Below are 21,465 nucleotides of genomic sequence, written 5' to 3'. Positions count from 1 at the left end.
TTTTCACTAGTAAAGTCTAAATACATTTTTACTAGTAGATATATATTTCTACTAGAGAAAATATAATTTAACTGATGCTGCTCTGAAGTGTCTGTGAAACTCAATTTAATAGTTCATTTGCTACTCAAACCCAAAGCTAATGAGCATTCTAAAACTAATTATAGTTTTAGAACTTTCATTGGTCAAGTCCAAAATGCAAACTTGATATTACACTATGTATGATAGCAATCTTTATCGATAACGAACTTATGATATGGGAGTATTGCTAGATAAACGAGGGACGGCGATGGCACGTTTTATTGCTTTTGACGTGTATTTTTGACTTCTGAGAAGTGATAATTGTTTTTTGCGGACCCCTATTTGTCAAAATTCGGTATAGACGTGCTTCATTCGATTCTCACTTATTATAAATATAAACGTTAGATAAACGAGCGTTTCCACTGCAACGGCGATGGCAAGATTTTATTGCTTTTAACGTGGATTCTAATCAAGGATTTAGTATTTTGTATTTGATCAGAGAAATGCTCACATGGCAACTTGTTTCAGGAATATTGGTTTGCATTTTTTTGCTTTATCTGTCAACGTTCGTTGATATATTTAGTTAAACAAATTAGCAGCTTTTATAACGTTATCATAATTAAAATTATCCATATTTTTAAATCAAAATCACCTAATTGCCACGTTATTATTTAACCTGGATATTTTTATTGTAAAAGCGGATAAAATTATTTAAAAAGTAGTGTTTGAATATATAAATATTAATATCTTATTTCAATAAATTGATTTTTTATTTCACTTTGTGACCTGTTAATATTAAAATTAAATAACACTATGTATATTATTGAGGAAATAATATAATTTTTTTAAAATAGTGTATGAATATTTATTAATTTCTTATTTAAATCGATTGATTTTGTCTTTACTTTGTCTTGCTAATTTTGCGATCAATTTGTGATCGTTTTTCGTTGTGAAAAGTTGTCTTGTGACTAACGTTTGTACGAGCAATAATCCGCGTGATAATATTCCTGTGATCAACTGAAAAATGCATGTCATTTAATGAAATGGAAATATTAAAAAAACAACCACTGACTGGACAACTCCCCCCCCCTCCCCTCTGGAGAAAGCTGAAAAATTATAATTGATGAATTCTTGCAAAAATATTTTTGTTATAGTTTAATTGTGTTGGTTTGTTGTACGTACGTATTGCAATTTTCTGCAATACGTACGTACGAATCAGACGCGTGTAGTGAGATATCCTCCCTTTGGCTCGCTCACACAACGGTGGTAAAGTAACGGGCACCCAAATAGTGTTATTGGGGGTGTAGATTATTTTCATGACTGTTATAATTTTTCATATTTATTTGCAATTGAATATTTTTTTTAAGCCAACCAGCCGCTTATTTGGGACAAAATGTGTCCCGATTACGCAGAATCGACCGTATATTTTTATCGCCGATTTGAAAAAGCTTTTTTAATTTTGTAGAAAGCAATGATGCGAAACGAGAGGAGCGCAGTAGATATAGGTAATAGGAGGAGAGGATAGATCGATCGTCGAAACGTCCTTTGTTTTCGGCTGCGGCGAAGGGTTAACTCGGGCACGGGTCCGCGCCGCCCCGCCGCTCCGGGGCGCTGCCCTCGCTCGCGACCCCCTCTCCGCACCGGTCCGCGCGCGGCGGTTCGCCCCCGGCGCCGGCCTCAGTCGCCGTCTCCTCTCCGCGCGGTGCGGTCGCGTCTCACCATCCAACGCCGCGGTTAACACGACACATTTCATTCATACGATAAATTCTATCTGACATGTTCGACAGTTGTGCCGGATCCGATTTCGCTATTATTTTACGACAACAACAACAAGAGCAACAACAGTGACCCAACCATCAGTGGCATTTATTGTTTCTAAAGTTCAACAATAATAATAAGTGCTACATTCGACGAAAGATTTCTACGCTGAAATTTTATAATCAATCTTGTGTGATAGCTATTATACACACTGCGCTTTTTCGAAAAGCGCAACCGACAAAGTGAACCAGCTCGACTCGCGAGACGCGACAGTCGAGTTGCCGCCGATCAATTTTTCGACCGAGTCGTGTGTTACAATCGTCAACCGTGGATATTCTAAAAGCGGGCTACTCCGGATTACCCAATGTTAGAATGGCGCTAGCGAGGTAAATATGAACGTTTTACATTTGCAACGACAATAATGACAGCGCGCACCGTACATCGTACACCGTGCGACAATAATGACAGCTGACGCGCGCCGATCAGCTGATCGACAAAAAATCTCATTCTTATCGCCTCTCTTTCTCTCGTTCTCTCTCGCTCCTCTCTCCTCTCTCCGCTCGCGTTATTGTTACAAAGCCAACGAGTGAGTTTCTACTTTAACCGGGTCGCCGCAAATCATAAATGGAGAATTTACACACACACACACACACATACTCGACCGAAGGAGTTTACAGACCTTGTTGCGAGTATCACTTACCCACATCACTCGAAAAAAAGTTCAACAGGTCGCTAAATTTCCGCATTGAGCCTCTCGTTAATTGTTGTAATTTAATTGTCATTTGCGCGATTTATTATGCGGTAGGTAATTTTTTATTCCCAATGCCCTATCCCTTGACGGATCGTCTGAAATACATTTTTATCAAATTGTGTCTCTATTCCGTCTAGTGTAATTATATTTTTTATCTGGTTTTACTTATTGAAGACACTTATCTCTTAATGTATATTCGACACATACGAGTTAGTATTGTGACATTTGTGATACACCAAACTGAAAATATTAAAGGCAAATTCGACTACAGCTTATTCTAGAATATTAACCCCTTTTTTATGTGGATTGATAGAACGTAATAAAACGCATTTTATACAAAAAATGTTTTTAAAATATCCGAATGGTCAAACTTGGGGCATTTTGCTACCTGATTTTATTCACGCGAAATTCACCGGGCCCTGTTTTTGTTCGTGAAAGATATTGCTATATAAAGGTGACGCATTGTGTCAAATTAAACATAACATTTGTTAATCTTATCTAATGTTTACAATTTCTTGATGTTTTCTAATCATGACTATTCGATGCATAGTCATGATTAGTGTTTCTTATTTCAATTTCTCGACAAATTTAAATATATAAAAATATATCCAATCATTTTTATGCACGTCAATTATATTATAGTTAATGATTAAAAAAACTCTGCAGTTACTTTCCGTAAAGTGTTATTTTCCCTTTGTATTTAGAAAATATTACAATATCGTATGATTTATAGCAAACATTGACATATAATACAATCATTGTTAAGTCATTGATCCTTGCATTTGTTGATCATCGAAACGAAATGTTTCTATGTTCGGTCATTAAAGTATTGTTTGAGTGTTACTTTTTAACTACATGCTCTGAATGGGGCTGTAAATTAAGCGGATTAAAACCGCTATTTGTCTACAAAATTGCAGCGGTTGTAAACTATTCGTATAAATTATTTTATGAGGACACTAGGTTTACTGGTATAAATTATCATTAAAAATAGGTATATAGTGACCAGATTTTCGTTGTTCAAATATAAAAAAGTCGTAAAAAATACTGTCTGTAAATCTTTATAGTAGTGTTAAAATGAAAAGTCATAATTTTGAAATTTTTACGATAAATAATTTTCGAGAAGAAACAATAACTTTCTCCATGACTAGTCAAAAGTTGCCCTTATCACACGTGGTGACCATTCATAAGTGAGTCTTTGTTTATTCAAGATATTTCGAGCTTAGTGACGCGTGTAATCTACTCCTATCTACGAGAATGAGTGTATAATAGCGTCGCTATTAAATAATAATTCGATTTAAATAATAAGAAATGATGGTCACTTAAAACACCTTGATATTTCAATAAATCTTATTTAAATATTTTCAGCAATATAAATCAAGTGAAAACGTACGCTAAATCTGAAAATTATTTTTTAGCTAATATACGATTAATATGACTCATAACCATGTCTTATTAAGTTGAACGCAGCTTTAACGAAAAATAAACAATTTTATCAGTGGAATCAAGCTTACATACTTTGACCGATTAAATCGGCCCATGGCACTAATAGGGTTAAGGGCCGAAGAAATCGCGTTTTTTACCTTTTGAATATCCTTATCGATGGCTTAAATGATGAAAAATCATTGTAACACACATGTTAAAAAATTGATATCTCAAAAATCTCCAATTAAACACTAAAAACTTGATATATTATTTTATTTTCTTATTTTCAAGTTGTCTATTAAGTTGTTTTATTTCTCCTGTAAGTTGTCAAGTATGGCGTTAGCAATTTTACACTTTAAGCCATCGATATCTATCTTACATAGAATATTTATTAACCTATGTTATTCTTTAAGATTTAATGAATATTATTATTAAAATTTAAAACAAATTGGACGCTTCATGTGTCATCTTTATTTTAACCCATGCATCTCAACGCCTGTCTCAGAATAACACCGTGTAATTTCAAAGTTTTTTTTTTTAAAAATGTATTTTAGTTACTATTGAGTAATGAAAAATACTAATAGCACTGATCGCAAATGTTCTTCGATTTTTTTGTACAATGGTTGCTGTTTTGATTTTGTCATTAACGAACTTATCCGAGATATAAAGTAAATTTTTTAGTTTTTTGTGGAAAATGTGATTTAAATTACGGTAGTTACCATATCCACAACATATGTCCAGACTTGGCATATTATTAGACTACATTTACTAAATAATGGCGTTTTTTATTTGACGAGTAAATTCATATTTCTAAGCTCCATACCTAATTAAAGAAATGGCGGTTAAACGCTGTGCTAATTTAATGACGCCAGAGCTACGGAGTATGATATTTTTTCTGCTGTAAATGTTACATATATAGAAAACAGTTTTGTGGTCTTCTTGTGATAATCGAAAAAACTGTATTGAAATGTTTTTAAGTTGCGACATGAAACTTGCATCTGCAATGACTGAGCTTTTTCGCAAAAAAACTCGGACTTTTTACGAATTATAATAGCTATAGGAAGTGGAAATACAAATAAAAAATATATATCCTTATTTTAAAAACTTTATTAATCAAAATATTTGATTTTTTTACAAAATACAACATTAACATTTCAATGTGTGTATTTATGCACAACATGTGCCTTGTGTAAAAAAGTTGAGTCAAACTACATAATTCCGAGAGAAAAAAATTTTTTTTCAAGAATCAGTAACGTCTAAATACCTCTCACATGTGTTCGTATAATCTGGTCCACTGAATTAGGTAGAACTCAATAAAATAATAATAAAACAACTGGAAAATGACTAAATGAAGGTGATACAACTTCAGTTTCTGTTGGTAACTTTTTTTAAAAAAAAAAACACAAATTTTAGGTTATCATAAAAAAATTAAATTATGAAAAAGAATATAATATTATTATATATCTAATAGTGAAAATGTATTTGGACTTCACTAGTGAAAATATAACGTAAAAACTGAAAAATGTACATTCGCATGTAAATAAATAATGCAATGTATGGGAAAAAATCCAACAGTATTAAATCGAATTATCTAGACGGCATTGTTAACAGCTGTCTGATTATAGTGCTGCCATAGGAAACTCGAATTGGATCATCATGCATATTGTAAATTTCATTTTTCAGTGAGCGAGTATCGTAAATCTAAATCATGCGAGTTAACTCGTCCGTGGGGAAATTGGATCATGTATTTTTGGGGAACATACTTGTTACAATAATATTAGTTACTCGTTTGCAGCGCTTCGTTGCGTTTTTTTCTTTTGCGAATCCATAAAATACATTATATAGAAATCGATTCATTGATGAGGATTGGTTGTAATCATCGTCTTTCATAGTTTTCTCTCGCTGATGGTAACTAGGTGTACAGTGCCAGCGATTCGTGGCACGCGCGCGAAATGCAACGAAACGCACCGCGACCGTTACGTCCATCCACTACGACCGCATGTGCAAGAACGGACGCACCGGCGAACTAGTTTAGACGCACGTGACGCCGGTGACGTCGCCGCGGACACCGGCGTCGATCGAAGCAGGCGGCGGCGAAGAGGTCAGCTGATTCCGAGAGGCGACGTTGATCGACGCCCCACCAGAGCGCGGAGGTGTGTGACGTCGAGACGCACCGGTGCCCGCGTTGCTCTCGGCCTGTTATGCAATGACGTCGACCGCAATTAATCGGCCGTGTACCATTTCCTCGGCGACGCCGTATGCCGCCATTGAAAAACCACCTTGTGCGGATTTCCTCGCGAGCGAACGCTTTATCGCCTGACTGAGAGGTGTGTCCGCGACACCGGCGGAAGACTCGCGAGATAACCGCAAGGTGCTCGGCGTGATGACTGTAACTCCGAATACAGATTGTTTTTAGACACACCCTATAACACTATGAGAGAAGCATTCAAGTCTGGATACTTCACAATCGTTGTATTCAGATTCAACAGCATAAATAGAGCAATTAGATTCGGTTAATTAAAGATCTTAACTAGATAACTAATAGCTTCTTCTAAGTCTATAATCTTGTCATTTGGGTAAAATGAATAACATAATATGTTTATTACTTTAACCTTTAGAAGTCCAAAGGCATTATGTCATGCCCAATATATTTTCTATTTTTTCAAGCCATTTAAATGACTTACTGATAAAATTTTCAGTATTGTATTTTATTAATATCTCAGAGATACTTCTATCAATATATTACGGTAATTTTTTTTAGTAATTCCTAATTAGTTTACCTGGAATTATTAATCTTTAAAATCTGTAAATTTGTATCTCGGTAATAACTTGGTAAATGTTGGGTTTTAGGTGCATAAGTTAAAAAAATATAAAAAAGTAATTTCAGTGAAATTATATCAGAATACATTTTCACCGGTAGATATATATTTTTATCAGTGAAAACATAATATATCATGACAGGTGCTACTAAAATTATATGATTTCAATTTTTTGCATACGTATTAATATATACATTTACGTATTTATCATTATTTATTCACATGCGATGTATAAATGTTACAGTGAATGTGTATTTTTCAGTGAAGTTATAATTTCGCTAGTGAAATTATATACTGCTCTAAAATATCCATTGAAACTATTTGACAGTTGCGAAACGTCCACTTTCTGTTCAAACCCAAACCTAACATAATGAAAATTCTCTCGGGGGAAAATAAGCGGAAGAAGAAGTACAGTATATTGTTCCATTTTATCCGCATTCGATATTTCACTATGTTTTAAAAATATGATAGCTATCCTCGACGATATTGCTACAATTTTCCGTTATAAGAGTGCTGGTCGAAGTATATTCAAACCAAATTTTGGTCAATATGGCGCAAAAATAATTATCGCTTCTCAGAAGTCAAAAATTCTCGTCAAAAGCAATAAAATCGTGTCGGTGCCGTCGCATAATTTTTGTGATTTAATTAATTGGACCGCAGTGGATTTAATAAAAAAAAAAGTTTTGTCCGGTAAAGGTTAAATAATCATTTAACAGTGTTGATCTTTAAAAGTGAGTCGTTCGTTACATGTCTTCTGATTTTATTTTGTAATTGTCTAGTCTGTTATTCACGCTAATAGTAGTAGAAGGGTACGGCTCCGAACCCTGCTCTAAATTCAATCAGATTTTATTGAAAGTCGATTCTCAAATGGGAACTGCATAAAATTCTATAATTATCTAGAAATGACCTCTTATATTTTTTGGCATAAGCTGCCAGTATTGTAAAACGCGTGTAATTTGGAATCGATTCAATTCTATTCAAATTTAGTTGGACTGATAATCGCGAAAGGTTAACCCAGCCGTGTCCAGGACATGGAGTATACCTTTTTATATCTCCATATCCATCTCTCGGCTCCGTTCTCACAAAATCATTTAGTACATGAGAGTGACCGTCCGCGCGTGGCGAAACAATGCGATTGATGCATTCAGTGACACGTATATTAACCGCACTGTGAACAACGCTGCTGCTAGCTAGCACACAGCAACTAGCACAGATTCGTGCTTCTTTCGCAAACGAACGGCAGAAGGACGGCGAAAACGTTTCGGCTGGATCGCTGTGGTTCGATTATCATCGCACGCGACCCAATTATGCTAATCCGCCGGCTGGCGCTGGAATCGTTGTCTGAAGGAGCATATTTGCATACAGTGGACAGAACACCGAAAATATATTTGCTCCACATTCGCGCCGTACTTGCGAAACGCCTCGATTCGCGCTATGAATCGAAAGTCTGCTAAATGCGCCTATAGAAATGAAGATCCAACCTCCGTTCTTAGGCGCTAAAGATGTGGCAATGTTCACCACGTAGGGCAGGTTTAAGGACATACAACAATAAAAATATAATCATTACTATTTAACCTTCGAGTACCAAAACCTCGAAAATGGTGCACAAACTAACCCCATTCAAATTTAAGTATTGATGACGTATAAGATAATATAATACTATTTTTTTCCGTTCGATTAATTTGGATATATTTATAGATCATAATGAATATCAGCTAGATATGATTAATATTTAACAATTGTTTAACCGTTCTAATGCCATGCGCCACGTACGGAGCTCAGTCACTATGCGACTGCAATGCCAAGAGCAGGAGTGACTTTTATTGTTATATTGCTGGTTTATATTTTATAAAAAATATTTATTTTATACTAACATTTTTAATTCTAAAAATAGCTGGCATTGGGGTAATGTACTACAAAATATACACTGTAACGAAAACGGGTTTAAAATAACTAAAATTTTGGAGTTAAAATGTCACTTAATTATCGGAAGGTTAAACTGCCTGAGTATTTTTCTTTAGTGTTTTTTTTTCTCGAAGAAAAAAAACACTATAATAGTGTATTTTTTTCTTTGTCATTAGATATATATGTCTTGAATACAGTGGCCGATAAACGTTCTTTGCCTCATGGAGCTAGCTTATATCTTGACGTTGACATTTACACTGTACCAGTCATGGAAATTACTTATTCGACAGTCTTCCTCCCGAGGGAGTAACCTAAAACGTCGACGTTTTACCCACCCCATGTCTGGTCTGAGATCTCCCCCTCGCGTGTTCGAAAATCTCGAGGATGTCCTGAAAAAATAATATTACCATAAGTCTTCAGACTGCAGTTGACTATTTTACGATCTTGTTTATGTCTACGATCGGAAGCGTTTATCCTATTCGAGAGTCAAAGGTGTGACTTATGTGTCCCTCGCGCGCATTCCGCCGTGTCGCATTCGCTCATTAGACACAATGGATTAATGTATGTACAATGTGAAACGTTGGAATTATGTTTCGTTTCGTATAAAATGCGCTCGCCTCGGTTACATAAGAAAGTGTGTCACGGCCCTAAAACGATGCCAGTCTGACGGTCTTCCTGCGGCGTCGCGGGCCTCGAACTTGTAGCCCCCTTTTCGAAATGCGCCCTTCGACGAGTCTTCCTTCGTCCGGAAGAATTCGAGCCCCCTCATAGCAGAACCCTAAAAATAAAAAAAAATAAAACACACTCATATTGGGTTAACGTGTCGCGTTGGTATCGTATCGTATCATATAACGTATCGAAGAATAATAAATTATAAAAAAATATAATTGCTCATTGTTCGAGCTGCTCTTATCGATCGAGTTGTTTTTTTTTCTTATACATTTCATTCTACTTTTGTCTTATAATTACCTGAGATAAACCATATATATTTAATTAATGCATGGTCATCAAAATTGCACAGTATTTTGAATCAGTACCGGGAATTTAAATAAACCGAGACTAATTTTAATACAGACATATAGTTGCATCTGAAAGATTATAGTTACTCTCTCTGTTTATTTAAAAAAATCACGCACTATCCTTAAATTATTTGCTGTGTTTAAATTTGTTTAAAACATTGTTAACGGCTAGAAAATATTGTTACAGTGAAACCTCGACTTACGGGCATAACGTTCTAGAAACGTGCTCGTATTTCAAAGCAAATTTCTCCATAAGAAATAATATAAATATAAATTGATTCGTTCCAAAACCCCACAAATATTAATTTAAAAAAAATATAATTTATTATAAAATATTTAAATTTATTAATTGTGCATATTGGAATCACTGAAAGCTCAATGAAACATTTTTATTTTTGTGGAATTTTAACTAGGAATCTATTTAATGACACTTGCTTTTGCCTCTTTTTAAAGATTTAAATTGCACAATTACTCCAGCAACTCTTGAATATCGTCCTCATTCACTACCAATTCTATGTTTTCTTGGTTCTCTTGTTAACCCTACCCCATGCTTTATCGATGATCTTGAAGCAGATCACGATGTGGAAGTCTGAGAGAAAAAAAATATTTCTTTGATCACTACGAAGCATCGCTGAAATAGTGATTTGGTGTAAATCTGCTGATCCATGGAGTGGTGTTGGGCGAAAGGAACTTGCTCTTAATGAAATCGAATTCCTCAAGATCTGCAGAATGAACAGGAGCATTAACCATAACTAAAAAGCATATGTCTTCACTGCAAGAAGAAGTGATGTAATACGTACTGCTCGTATTGCAAGACATTACTCGTTTATCAAGTCAAAATAAAAAAAATTGCTTGTATTGCGATATCTGATATGGTTACAAAGGTCTTCATGCTGATAATTCAAACTTATTGAGCAGATTTGACGCATCTGGGGTTATTCGCCATTTGTCAGTCGCTGTCGAACGTTTTTGGAAGTCTTCCAATTGAACTTGAAGCGTCCGGTTCGATTATCTTGCGTTTCTCGTCGCTTTTTTCTGTATTTTTAGCAGTCTAGTTTGGAATGGTACCACCGTGCTTCGGATGCGAATTGGTACAGCGCCTCAGGCGATTGCACCTCGCCGCTCGGTAGCAAGTGGAGCATAGTGAATTCGAACCGGCGGCCTTGCATAGCCGTCGGCGCTTCGGCGACACCTCTCCGCGTAAATGTGTGTTATATCATCCGCTAATTTCGTCAAACGTGCCAATTTTTTAAAAAACTCATCGCTCTTGACCGATCGCTTTCGAACCGGTCTCTGGCGAAAAGCGAGCCGATATCTCCGGCGGACCCTTGCGGTTGACCGGGATATGTCACGATAATGACAAGTGAAATGTGGCACAGGGCTTCGCCGTGCACGCCGGTGGCAATTATTCACGCGTCGGCGCTCCGTATCCTGTGCGTCCTTATATTGGGCACGTTTTCTGGACGCGTCAACTCGCCGAAGACGCTGCGTTTTGAAAGCGACTCGTTTACGAAAGACCTTCTGCTTTCACTTTCATCGGCCTCTCGCGCGCTCAAAACTGCGTTAAAAATAACGACCGATTCTCGCGAATCGCTCTGACCGACGATTGTGTCAGTCGGGCGAACCGGTTTTTATTTTTCTTTTCGACGATTTGGCAACGCATCCCTGCTGCTGCTGCATCTGACTATTGAATCTGACCATTAGCGACAATGCACCTCAGTAATCGACTCCGCTGTGCGAGTCGCGGATTTGAGGTCACCTCGAAAACCATTGAAAATTGGACCGCCATTCACATACTTGAATTCTTTGTTTTTTGACCATCCTTTGTTTGTGTGTTATGTAATTTTATTTAATCGCGTATATGCATATGTATATATGTACGTTTGTCTTATCCAAGGCTTTGAGTATCGACCTTCGTGGGCTTTGAAGATGCTCGGTTTTTTGTCGCCTTGGATGCTCGCTCAGGCGGATGGAAGTTTGAAGCGAACCTTGAAATTAATATGGAAAAAAGTTCCGATCCACTATTATTGCAGTCTTTGATTCATGCAATTGTAACACAGAGAGACATTGACCCGAGCGGTGAGCCTTTTAAGACAGTGAAGCTTACTTTTCTCATCTGTGGATCTCTCATGTAAACGGTGTTACCTTTTCCCCCGATTCCGCCCGCGTCGAGTTCATCGATCTCTCCCCGTTTTCATTCACGACTTCCCGTCTTGGGTACTCGTCCCTGAGACAAACTTCCCCCGGTCTTGCAGATGTTCTTAAGTTCGGTTACAGTGTCCCGATTGCATATACGTATATGCGTACGAAAGACAGCTGAATCGATCAAATGATAATGGTGTTTATATGTATTGAATAATTATGCTTCGAATTAAATGCTTCTTTATTGTGTCGCTTCTCGCTAAGGAGGCAGATGCTACGTTACGGCGGGGTAACAAAAAGGTGCGCCATCAATGGATATGTACTGAGTGCGAGGGTCGTCCTCTCCCTTTAGGCCGCAGGACAATAACCCCGGCGCCCTCGCAGCCTACTCTGTGCGTGTATGTGTCCACATGCCGATTGATACTACATATTTGTCAACTTATAATTATTGATTAATTGACTTTTCATGAATTAGGCAAAACTTTGTCTAATTCACGAAAAATGCAAGCCCGTTGCTTCATTCATGAATCTGCCGAATGCGTGAAATGGGCAGGAATTGTTTATAGTAGATAGAGTAGCGCTCCGTACGTAATTTTCGTAACTAGACCAAATGTCATTCTATTATATAAAAATAAAAATAAATCATTTTTTTAGAATGCGCACAAAAATGTATTTACAGGTAAGGTGTTCGCGAACGAGCCCATGATTAGTTGCAGAGAACTATTCATGGAGTGTTCACTGTTCTGACCAACATTAACATGAAAAACTTTTATATTTAATAATTATTTCATTTCATTGAATATCTGCCATTATTCCAGCATCAGTTACATGACCAGTATACAGGAGCAAAAAAATTAGACCCTTCAATAAACAGTTTCACAACTGTTAAAAATGTCATTTGACTTTTTTAATGCGTTTATTCGGCAGATAATTTGCTTAATTCATGAATGAAGCAACGAGATTACACCTTTCATTAATTGGGCAATTTTTGCCTATTTCGCGCAAGTGCTTTCACCGATTCGGTATAACATATAAGTAAATAAAAGTAGTGTAACATACATATATACTTATATACTAGACTTCTGATATACAATAATACTGTTGGTCAAAGTATATTCAAACCGAATTTTTATCAATAAGAGGGCGCGAAAACAATGATCAATTTTTTTTTAATTATTTTTTTTTAAATATTTCTTAAAAAATATTTGTTTTATTTTTTTTTTAAATATTGTTTTTTATTTTTTTTTAAAATATTGTTTCTTATTTTTTTTTTAAATATTGTTTTTTATTTTTTATTAAATATTTTTAAAAAATATTGCTTTTTATTTTCATCATAATGTTCGCATACAAACTTCGCGAATCAGTGTTGTCACATGTAAAAAAACTTCCGGATCAATTTACTTCAATGATAAGCTTAGTTTTAATCACATGTGTTTGCAACTTTAAGGAATTCAATGAAAACAACTACAAAAAAGATTCAGCCCGTATGCGTTTTTCCTCGTCGTGACCGTTTAATTTCTGTTTTTTCTATAGTTTTCGAATGTTGTATAACAAAGTGGTAGTGTTTTTTTAATTTATAAAATTTAATTCAAAAATATATATATGTATGTATATGTATGTATAATAGCATACAGAGATATTAAATGCACAATACAAGTTCATAACCATTTCCAATGTTTACAATTGTTGAAGTTGTATAATAAAATATAAGTAATAAACTATCCGTAACAATAAATTTATTTTACATATTTTTTTTAATAATTCGGCTTCTGTGGATTTTTTTTATATATCAATTCAGAAGCTCAGATATTTTTTTTTAAATGAATGTAAAACTTTTTTATGTTTATTTATTTTGTACTCTTTAATTTATTGGTCTTATTTTGATATAGAAATCATTTACATTAAATCAAATTTAAAAAAATATTATATAAATATTACGTATATTTTATTTATTATTTCTTTAGTTATGTAAATATATAACTATCTGGAGTACTTAACAGTGAAAGATCGACCACCGTACATGTACGGCGATACCTCTCAAAGGGTTCAAGTCAGAGTCAAAAACATCGGTACAGTACAAATGTGAGATTGTGCAACTCAAACGATCTTACATACATTACAATCCAGTTCATCGCGATAAGATAATAAAATGCGATCACACTTTTGTATCAACGCTTTGAAACATTGTTCTCGCATAATTAAGGCCAAAAGATTCGCTCAATGGACGTATACGATATTTTGGTCTCGCGAATATGCATATCGTATGATTATGTATACATTTTACTTCTCGCCGGCCGGGCTGGCTGCCTCAGTAGCCTCCGGCCTTGTCTCTTTCTTTCAAAGCCGTTTGTCCCACTTTTTACTTGCGCGATCGCGGTTCGATCCTTGCCGTAGCGCAAGTGATAAATGTGCCATGGCGCTCTACAAACTTTTATGCTAATGCTTAAAAAACGCAGGCATTTATGTAACGATCTTCTACAGTGCAAGTCTTAGTAACAAAGGAGAAAATTGCCGTCCGATTTGCGAATCTCCACGCCAGATTTGTCTCGCTTAGCGTTTTCCGCGCTCCAGTGCCTGCGAGCGAAATTTTCAGAGCATTAATCGGCCGGTTATGATAAGCGACGGGCGATCTATATATATAAATAAATATATCTTATGCGGCTCGCCGATCTGTCAAAATCAGCTGATCTGTTCGCGACGTTTCATTATATGTATATCAAAATTTCGAGCGCTCGCTGTGTATATATACGTACTATAGGAAAAGCGTGTCGCGTTTGCCGACGAGTTGTGTGTCATGGGCGCGTTGCGCCATTCTCACCGTGTATCGGCCTTAATAATATTTCCTATATTGTCGCCATTTTGTATCTCTAGCGCAAACACACATGCGCGAGATCGAGATCTAGAGATCGGAGAGAGACCGATCATCTCTACTCTGACGCTGGCGGAGCAACCTAAATTCTCGCGAGCGGCCAATAAGGTTTCCCACAATCGTATTTCGACGTTCTCGTTTTGATACGATTGACACTAATAACTCTTCGCGTTGCGAAACGGTCGCACTGCGAATTACATCACTGACTGTGTGGACACGATGATAATGCGAATTTGTCAAATCTTTCGCAAACGTACACAAAGGGCTACTTGTAAGTGCGCCGTAGTGAGTTTCTCACCCTCTTACATAAATCAACTTTTGTACTCAACTTCACCCAATTAGTGCATATTGATCCTTAAAGTTATGTATGTCTTTTTGACAGTTAACGTTTTATTATATGCATAAATAATGTTTTCTGTGAGCTGAATTTTTTATACCTAATATGTGAGATTAGAAAAATCTAGGACTAAAAATCTAAAAAACGTCGATTTATACACTACTGTGAATAAGTCTTTGAACGATCTATTTTTCTTAACTTATCGATAAAAAATAAATTTAAAAAAAATGAAAAAGATTAGGTCTTCCACTCCTCGAACGGTCTTCAATAAAGACTTTTTTTAATTTTTTTCACCAGCTGATTTTTCGCACGGAATGTCCTTATTTGTGGTGAACAATGATTTTTTGTCGATCCATTGCATTAATTTTGTATAACATGGAATTGTGTGAGTATGAGCCGATATTCATTATTCAAACTGTGTTTTTCAAATCTTCATAAGTTACGAATATATTCGACTATTTTGTCGTAATAGCAGCTTAATAGAGTTTGGGTGGTAATTCATTTGAATTCAACAATAGTGTTACAACTGACATCTGACAAATCGCTGAATTGATTTGATCGATTTTGCATAAGCCGTTACATATACATAAATATTATATTATTGTGTAGTATAGATTAATATCGCGTGTCTAAGATCATCAATAAATTATAGGTGCATTTTTGAGGAAATCACTTGAGTGCTTTCTCTTGTTTTATCACAATGAAAATGCGATAATTGAGAGGTTCTTATTGTGTCACTCTCGCTCTCTTGCGCTGAAATTGTATTCAAATATTGACCGTGGACTAAATTTTATGGCTGAAAGCAGAACACGCCGAAACACGATTTTATCTAACGCCGAATTTTATTGATATGTCTTACTTAGATTATGTCTATCGATAAGCCAATGTGTGTTTTAAAATGTTCGTTTTAGCACCTGAGTGCTCATATTTTTTTAATTAGCGTTGAGCCATGAGTTGCTAGTATGTCTTGATTTATGTTATACTCAATTGCCTAAAAACGCGTGTCGGCTTATTGCAAGCTCTGCCAAGATCAAAGGACCGTTTGTTGTAGTTTATGTCAGTCAGCAATGGTGTGAAGGAAGTCATGTTACATATTTGAATAATCAAAGATGATTAATATGAAGAACCTCGGTGCTATTTCGAATCGCTCGCCTCGCTGCAATATAATCTTAAATAAACAATGTTGAGCATCGTTTATTAATCGCATACATAATTACGATTAAGAGCTTGACGGTGATTCTAGCGTGTATAACCGATAGCTAACCTACCGACCTTATTGAACACACGATCTACATACATATCTTACTGGTAGTCTCGCATTCTTGATTGTATTATTTTGACGATGCTGTCGCATCCTTCACAATCTAGGTTGTATTATCTTCTGAACACCTGAGAGCCGTTGCCTATTGTAATGCGTTTTTATTAGCGGACCACAGAGCGCATTTCCGCTTTCCGACCTGTTGCCTCTATCGCCGGGCGTAGCAGACCGGCGAAGAGGCTTTTTTGCTCTTTTTTCGCTTCTCGCGCTTCGAGGCCTAATCATATCCGCTTTTACACAGAGATGGCCGCATAAAAAGGTCACGGTGTCGCGCGATGGGCTTCGACCCTAAAACCGAAAGTGGAGTAGAACGCCGCCGCGGCGCTTAATCGGAAACAAGTTCGATCTTTTTCAACATCTTTATATGCACGCATACGTCATCATCATCGCATCGGCACTGACTGGCTTTTCTGATCGAGATCGGCGAACGAACGACCTTGCCCGGCGCACACTAATCGATCTTATCCGGTGGTTCGAATTCAGTCAAAGAGCTGCGGAGCCGCAGCACCCAAAAAAAGTTTTCAACACATTGCATACCGGGCGTTATTCCTACAACTGCAGCCGCGCGGCGAAAATTTGCAAAACTTAGAACCTAAACTTATTTTTTAACTTTTTACCAATAAAATAAAAAATAAATTTATGTTTATAATCACGAAATATACATATTTTAAAAATAAAAACGATACAGATTATTATAAAATAATGATTAAATACTTTTACATATTTTTAAAATATCGAACTTTGTGACTTCTACAATAATTTCTTTATTTTTATTTCGAACGCGTGTTACTGCGCGTTCCCACTGCGACGGCACCGACACGATTTTATTGCTTTTGACGTGAATTTTTTACTTCTGAGAAGGGATATTTTTTTGCGTTCTCCTTTTGGTCAAAATTCGGTTTAGGCGTGCTTCATTTATTATATATTTTTTTGATACGGATTCTAAACTGAGACTAATTTTTTCTGAAAAATGCATGCCATTTAATGAAATGGAAATATTAAAAAAATACCACTAACTGACCAAATTTTGCCCTCACTTGGAAAAATCTAGTAATTTTATCTAGTCATAAAAGAGATAAAATTTAATGGAAGGATAAAAACTAAAATTTATAAGTATTATATATCCCATGTCATTGCTGACCAATTGCTTAAAACTGTTTTTGGTTTAGCGCTGTACCGTTTTAGGCAAGCCTCGGATATTTTAGTAGATTAATGGCTGCTACTAAAAAACATTTGTAGACTATTTTGTGATAATACATAATCTGTATTGAGAGATCTTTTACCTACTTTAAAATAGTAATTATTTTGTTGTATGATTTTTACTGTGATTATTAAAAAAAAGGGGAAATAGAAGAAACATTTGAAGATCATCTTTCCCAACCTTCTAGTGAATGTGATATCAATTTATTATCACAGTAATTCTGAAGAAGTTACTAAGGTCAGAAGCATACATAATTGTAATAAGACCGCGTATCTCTTCAAAAGAAGATATTCCCGATGCGACATTCGATAGGTCAAAATATAATCCTCAACAATTTTGAATGTGTACCAGTTCATTGGTGTTGATTCGTTCCAGACAATATCGGGAGAAAAATCACAGTAAATACGTAATTTCAGTTCACTCGTGAAAATGGAGAGATGTTGTAGTCACAGAATTAAAAAAAATGGTTAGCTTTTACTATTAATTATGGCAATAGTCTGAAAAAATACCAATTAAAACTCATTATCTTAGGAAAAAAACAGTCAGTCAATACCACACAAACATAAATTTAAATTGTTAAAATATATAATATATAAGTTTTTACGAGTGTGTCTCTATTGGAGGTGAGTGTGCGGTTTTCATTGTATTTGTTAGTAGTTTAAATAAATGTGTTTGTCTGTTACATTGTGGAAATATCAAACAAAATGTCAAAGTTGCACGGGTGAGTGTCGTGCGAATATCATCGCGTATATTGACCGTAAAGTGTTAAAATTATTTGAGTACATTTTTATTTACAGTTTTATGAAAACTGATTTAACTATTACAAATATATGATATGTGGGATATATTCATAAAAAAATCTGTAAATACTGCCTTGAAATGATTTTTTTTACCTGAGTTGAGCCTCTTGAATTTCGGATATCGATTTTTTTCAATTATTTTAGTTAATATAATATTAATAACATACTAAATTTACTGTGTTGAGTCATGTTAATTCAAAGATCATCATAAACTTGAAAAACTTTAGTTGAACGATCGGCGTTTGATACATGGAATTCGAATTCTGTTCTTCGATCAATCTATATGCAGCTGTTTGTCCTTTTCAACCTTCCCATGAATTGTTATTCAGGTAGTCTGTTTCAGTTTTAAGCAGTGTCTTTTTATTGTTATTTTATCCGCGCGGAATATGGGTAGCCGCCAGAGTCCTCGGCGTGACCCTTCTTCCTTCGCCAGGATGCTATTCCAGGTAAATCCAGGGTCTGTGACCTTATTTTCGGCTTTTTTTATCCACACATGTCCGTCTGCCTGCCTACCTGAGCCGTAAAAACGTCGGATCGGATCACCCGTCGCCTGTTCCTTTCTCTTCGCCGTCTTCCCCTTCACCGCGTATTTAGTAGACTTTCTTTCGTTATGTCGAATTAGCGATTTGTGCTAAAGATGGTCTTTGATTTCACTAAACTTTCTTCTACTGGATTCGCAGTTTCACCGCCGTGTCGTGTCCTTGGCGGTTTTTGCGCGCGTCCCACTTAACCAGAACACACACACGTACAAAACAAAGGCTCCGTTCTCACGATCGAGTTCGAGAGAATTTTTATTGTCTCGTATCGAACGTTGGCTAATTATATTCTTTCGCAGCCATCGCGTTATCTGGTGTCTTCGACCGCTCTCGAGCGGTTGACCCTTCCGAAACTCCGTGACGCTTTTCCGAGCGGAGCGCAAGTAGGTTGCCGCTCTGGTTTCACTTTGCGCGACCTCTTGCCGGAGGTCAGGTGGACCCTGGCTCCCTTTGTTAAACCGCTGGGTTCTGCTGCGACCCGCCCTGATGAAATTCAATCCAAGACTCGTTCGCCGCGCGAACAAAGAATCTTATACCATCTTGTGATGAAACGCTCACCCAATCGCCGTGACACCAGACGGCATCGTTTCGTGTCGGCGCTAATCACTTATCCTTAACATACTTTCTACGCGTCTGAACTTTATATTTACAATTCAAACTCGTTCCATGGCACATCGCGTTTGACCAAAAAGTAAAATGTGATTTATTCGACCGCACAACCCTCGTCAGGTCGGACAGATTACGCCCGTGATTCACACCTCGTTTAATATTATCGACTGCCCGAGAGTGAATCACCGTGCATGTTTTAGAAGCGGAGAAGTATTATTTGTTGAACCTTTTTCTCCCAACCCTGCGAGGTGAGGTGTTCGTCAGGTATGCCTTGTCGAGCTGCGGACATTCAGTCATATTTATAAAAGTCTCCTTGAACCTTTACAGTTCATTATAACCTCGACAAAATACTGTATGCACTAACAAAAAAGGAAATATAACGATTATATATAAATCCGATATTTTGAAATTCATAAAAGCGATGATAAAATCTCTCGAAATTAATACTCAAATATATGTGTAATATATTTAGATTACGAAAAGGCTTTTGTTAAAGTGAACCATTCTATCTTAATCAACAAATTCGGGTTATCCGATGACCTAACGAGGTTCTTGCGTAACTCGTAAAGCTCTCCGATGCCATTCGCGATGTTATTTTGCGTGTCTTTGACATAGCTGTGGTTGTGAAGAGTTTGAGGATGGTCTGAAATCTCAGTGACTCTTCTGTTTCCAGATTCAATGTTTGTCACGAAAAGTTGGGAGGTGGGATTTAGGTCTTATACAGGCGGCCCTCGACTTTCGCACATAATTGGTTCATGTGTGCGAATGTTGAATGTACGAAAGTCGAGGGAAGTAAAAAAAATTGAAATTGTGTGTATTTTAAAATATTTATTTATCAAGTAAATATAAGATATTTAAGAGGCGTTTAAGAGACACGTTTAAATGGGGTTTGCGGGTGTTTCTTTGAAAAGTTATTAAGAGTCAACTGTTTTCCACTATTCTTTTTCTTTTCTTCATATAGTATTTTAGAACATGCTATGTTTTTATTGATCGCCCAACGCACTTGAGATATGCGTTCTCCATTGGGATCACAATCTTCCATAATATTTAAAAATTTGTCAAGGTGCGTGAAGGCTTTATTCATATTTTTCATTGTTAAAGAGTTTTCCAAAATAAACCTGTCTCATCTACATTAAATATTTGGCTAGAGGAATATTCTACATCTTCAATAATTTTGGATAATTAGGAAATAAATTCTTTTGCAGCATCTTTATCCGCATCAGCCGATTCTCCAGTAAATTTAATATTATGAAAAGAATACCTCATTTTAAAATTGTAAACCCAACCGTTACTTGCTTGAAAAACTGTGTTAAAATATTTTTTAATCTATCCTTCCAATCTTTGTGCAAACTGAGAGCTTTTGCTTGAATAATTGAAATACTCAGAGGGACATCTTTTTGATGTTGGTCATCGATCTACGATGACAAAGATTTTCCATTTCATCCATGTTTTTTTTTGCTGTGTTTTTTTTGGCAACATATCATTAAAGATTGTGGAAATATATCTTTATTTTCTACAATTTTGAACGTATTCTTTAATTATATTTTTATTTTGCAAAATTGAACATATCGTAGACCTGTTTGTATCATACGAACGTCCGATTGAAGCAAAAGATTCACCGCTATCAGAACGTTTATTAAAAAAATAAATTAAATTTAAAAAAATTGTTTTATTTTAGATGTGCGAAATAGCGAATTGTGCGAAAGTCAAACGTCCGAAAGTCGAGGGCCGCCTGTAATAATTAAATTGTTTAAAAGTATGTAAGGGGACAGATTTTTCCGATTAACACTCCGAAAACATTGTTGGCGATAATTTTATGACCTACTCTAGGTATTGCTATTAGCAAAAATTTCATTTCGACTTCCTTGAACATTTGCCGATCAACAAAAAAATATGAATCAATGACCTCAAAATGATTACTCGTATGTCAAATCAATTTTCTCTTTAAAAAATAAAAATAG

General features: G+C 35.9%; 1 protein-coding gene across 20 annotated transcripts in view; it reads left to right on the top strand.

The window, feature by feature from the left end:
- rdx (BTB/POZ and MATH domain-containing protein rdx) overlaps window positions 1-21,465 on the top strand; it is a 208,177-nt gene that overhangs the window by 135,682 nt on the left and 51,030 nt on the right. For 4 of the 20 annotated variants that reach the window (XM_088204910.1, XM_088204909.1, XM_088204907.1 and 1 more), the window contains exon 1: window positions 1,698-2,162. The exons of the other annotated variants lie outside the window; for them this stretch is intronic. In XM_088204910.1, coding sequence (XP_088061036.1) covers window positions 2,149-2,162 — 14 coding nt within the window. In that variant the 5' untranslated portion in view covers window positions 1,698-2,148. Of the gene's footprint in view, window positions 1-1,697; window positions 2,163-21,465 lie in introns of those variants that run through there. 20 annotated transcript variants of the gene reach the window in all.

Source organism: Plectrocnemia conspersa, unplaced genomic scaffold, assembly GCF_051122295.1.
Source record: "Plectrocnemia conspersa isolate PC_06_02 unplaced genomic scaffold, ASM5112229v1 ptg000014l, whole genome shotgun sequence".
NCBI classification, from domain to species: domain Eukaryota; kingdom Metazoa; phylum Arthropoda; class Insecta; order Trichoptera; family Polycentropodidae; genus Plectrocnemia; species Plectrocnemia conspersa.
Note: the sequence above shows the minus strand (reverse complement) of the source record. Positions and strands in the feature narration are given on the sequence as shown.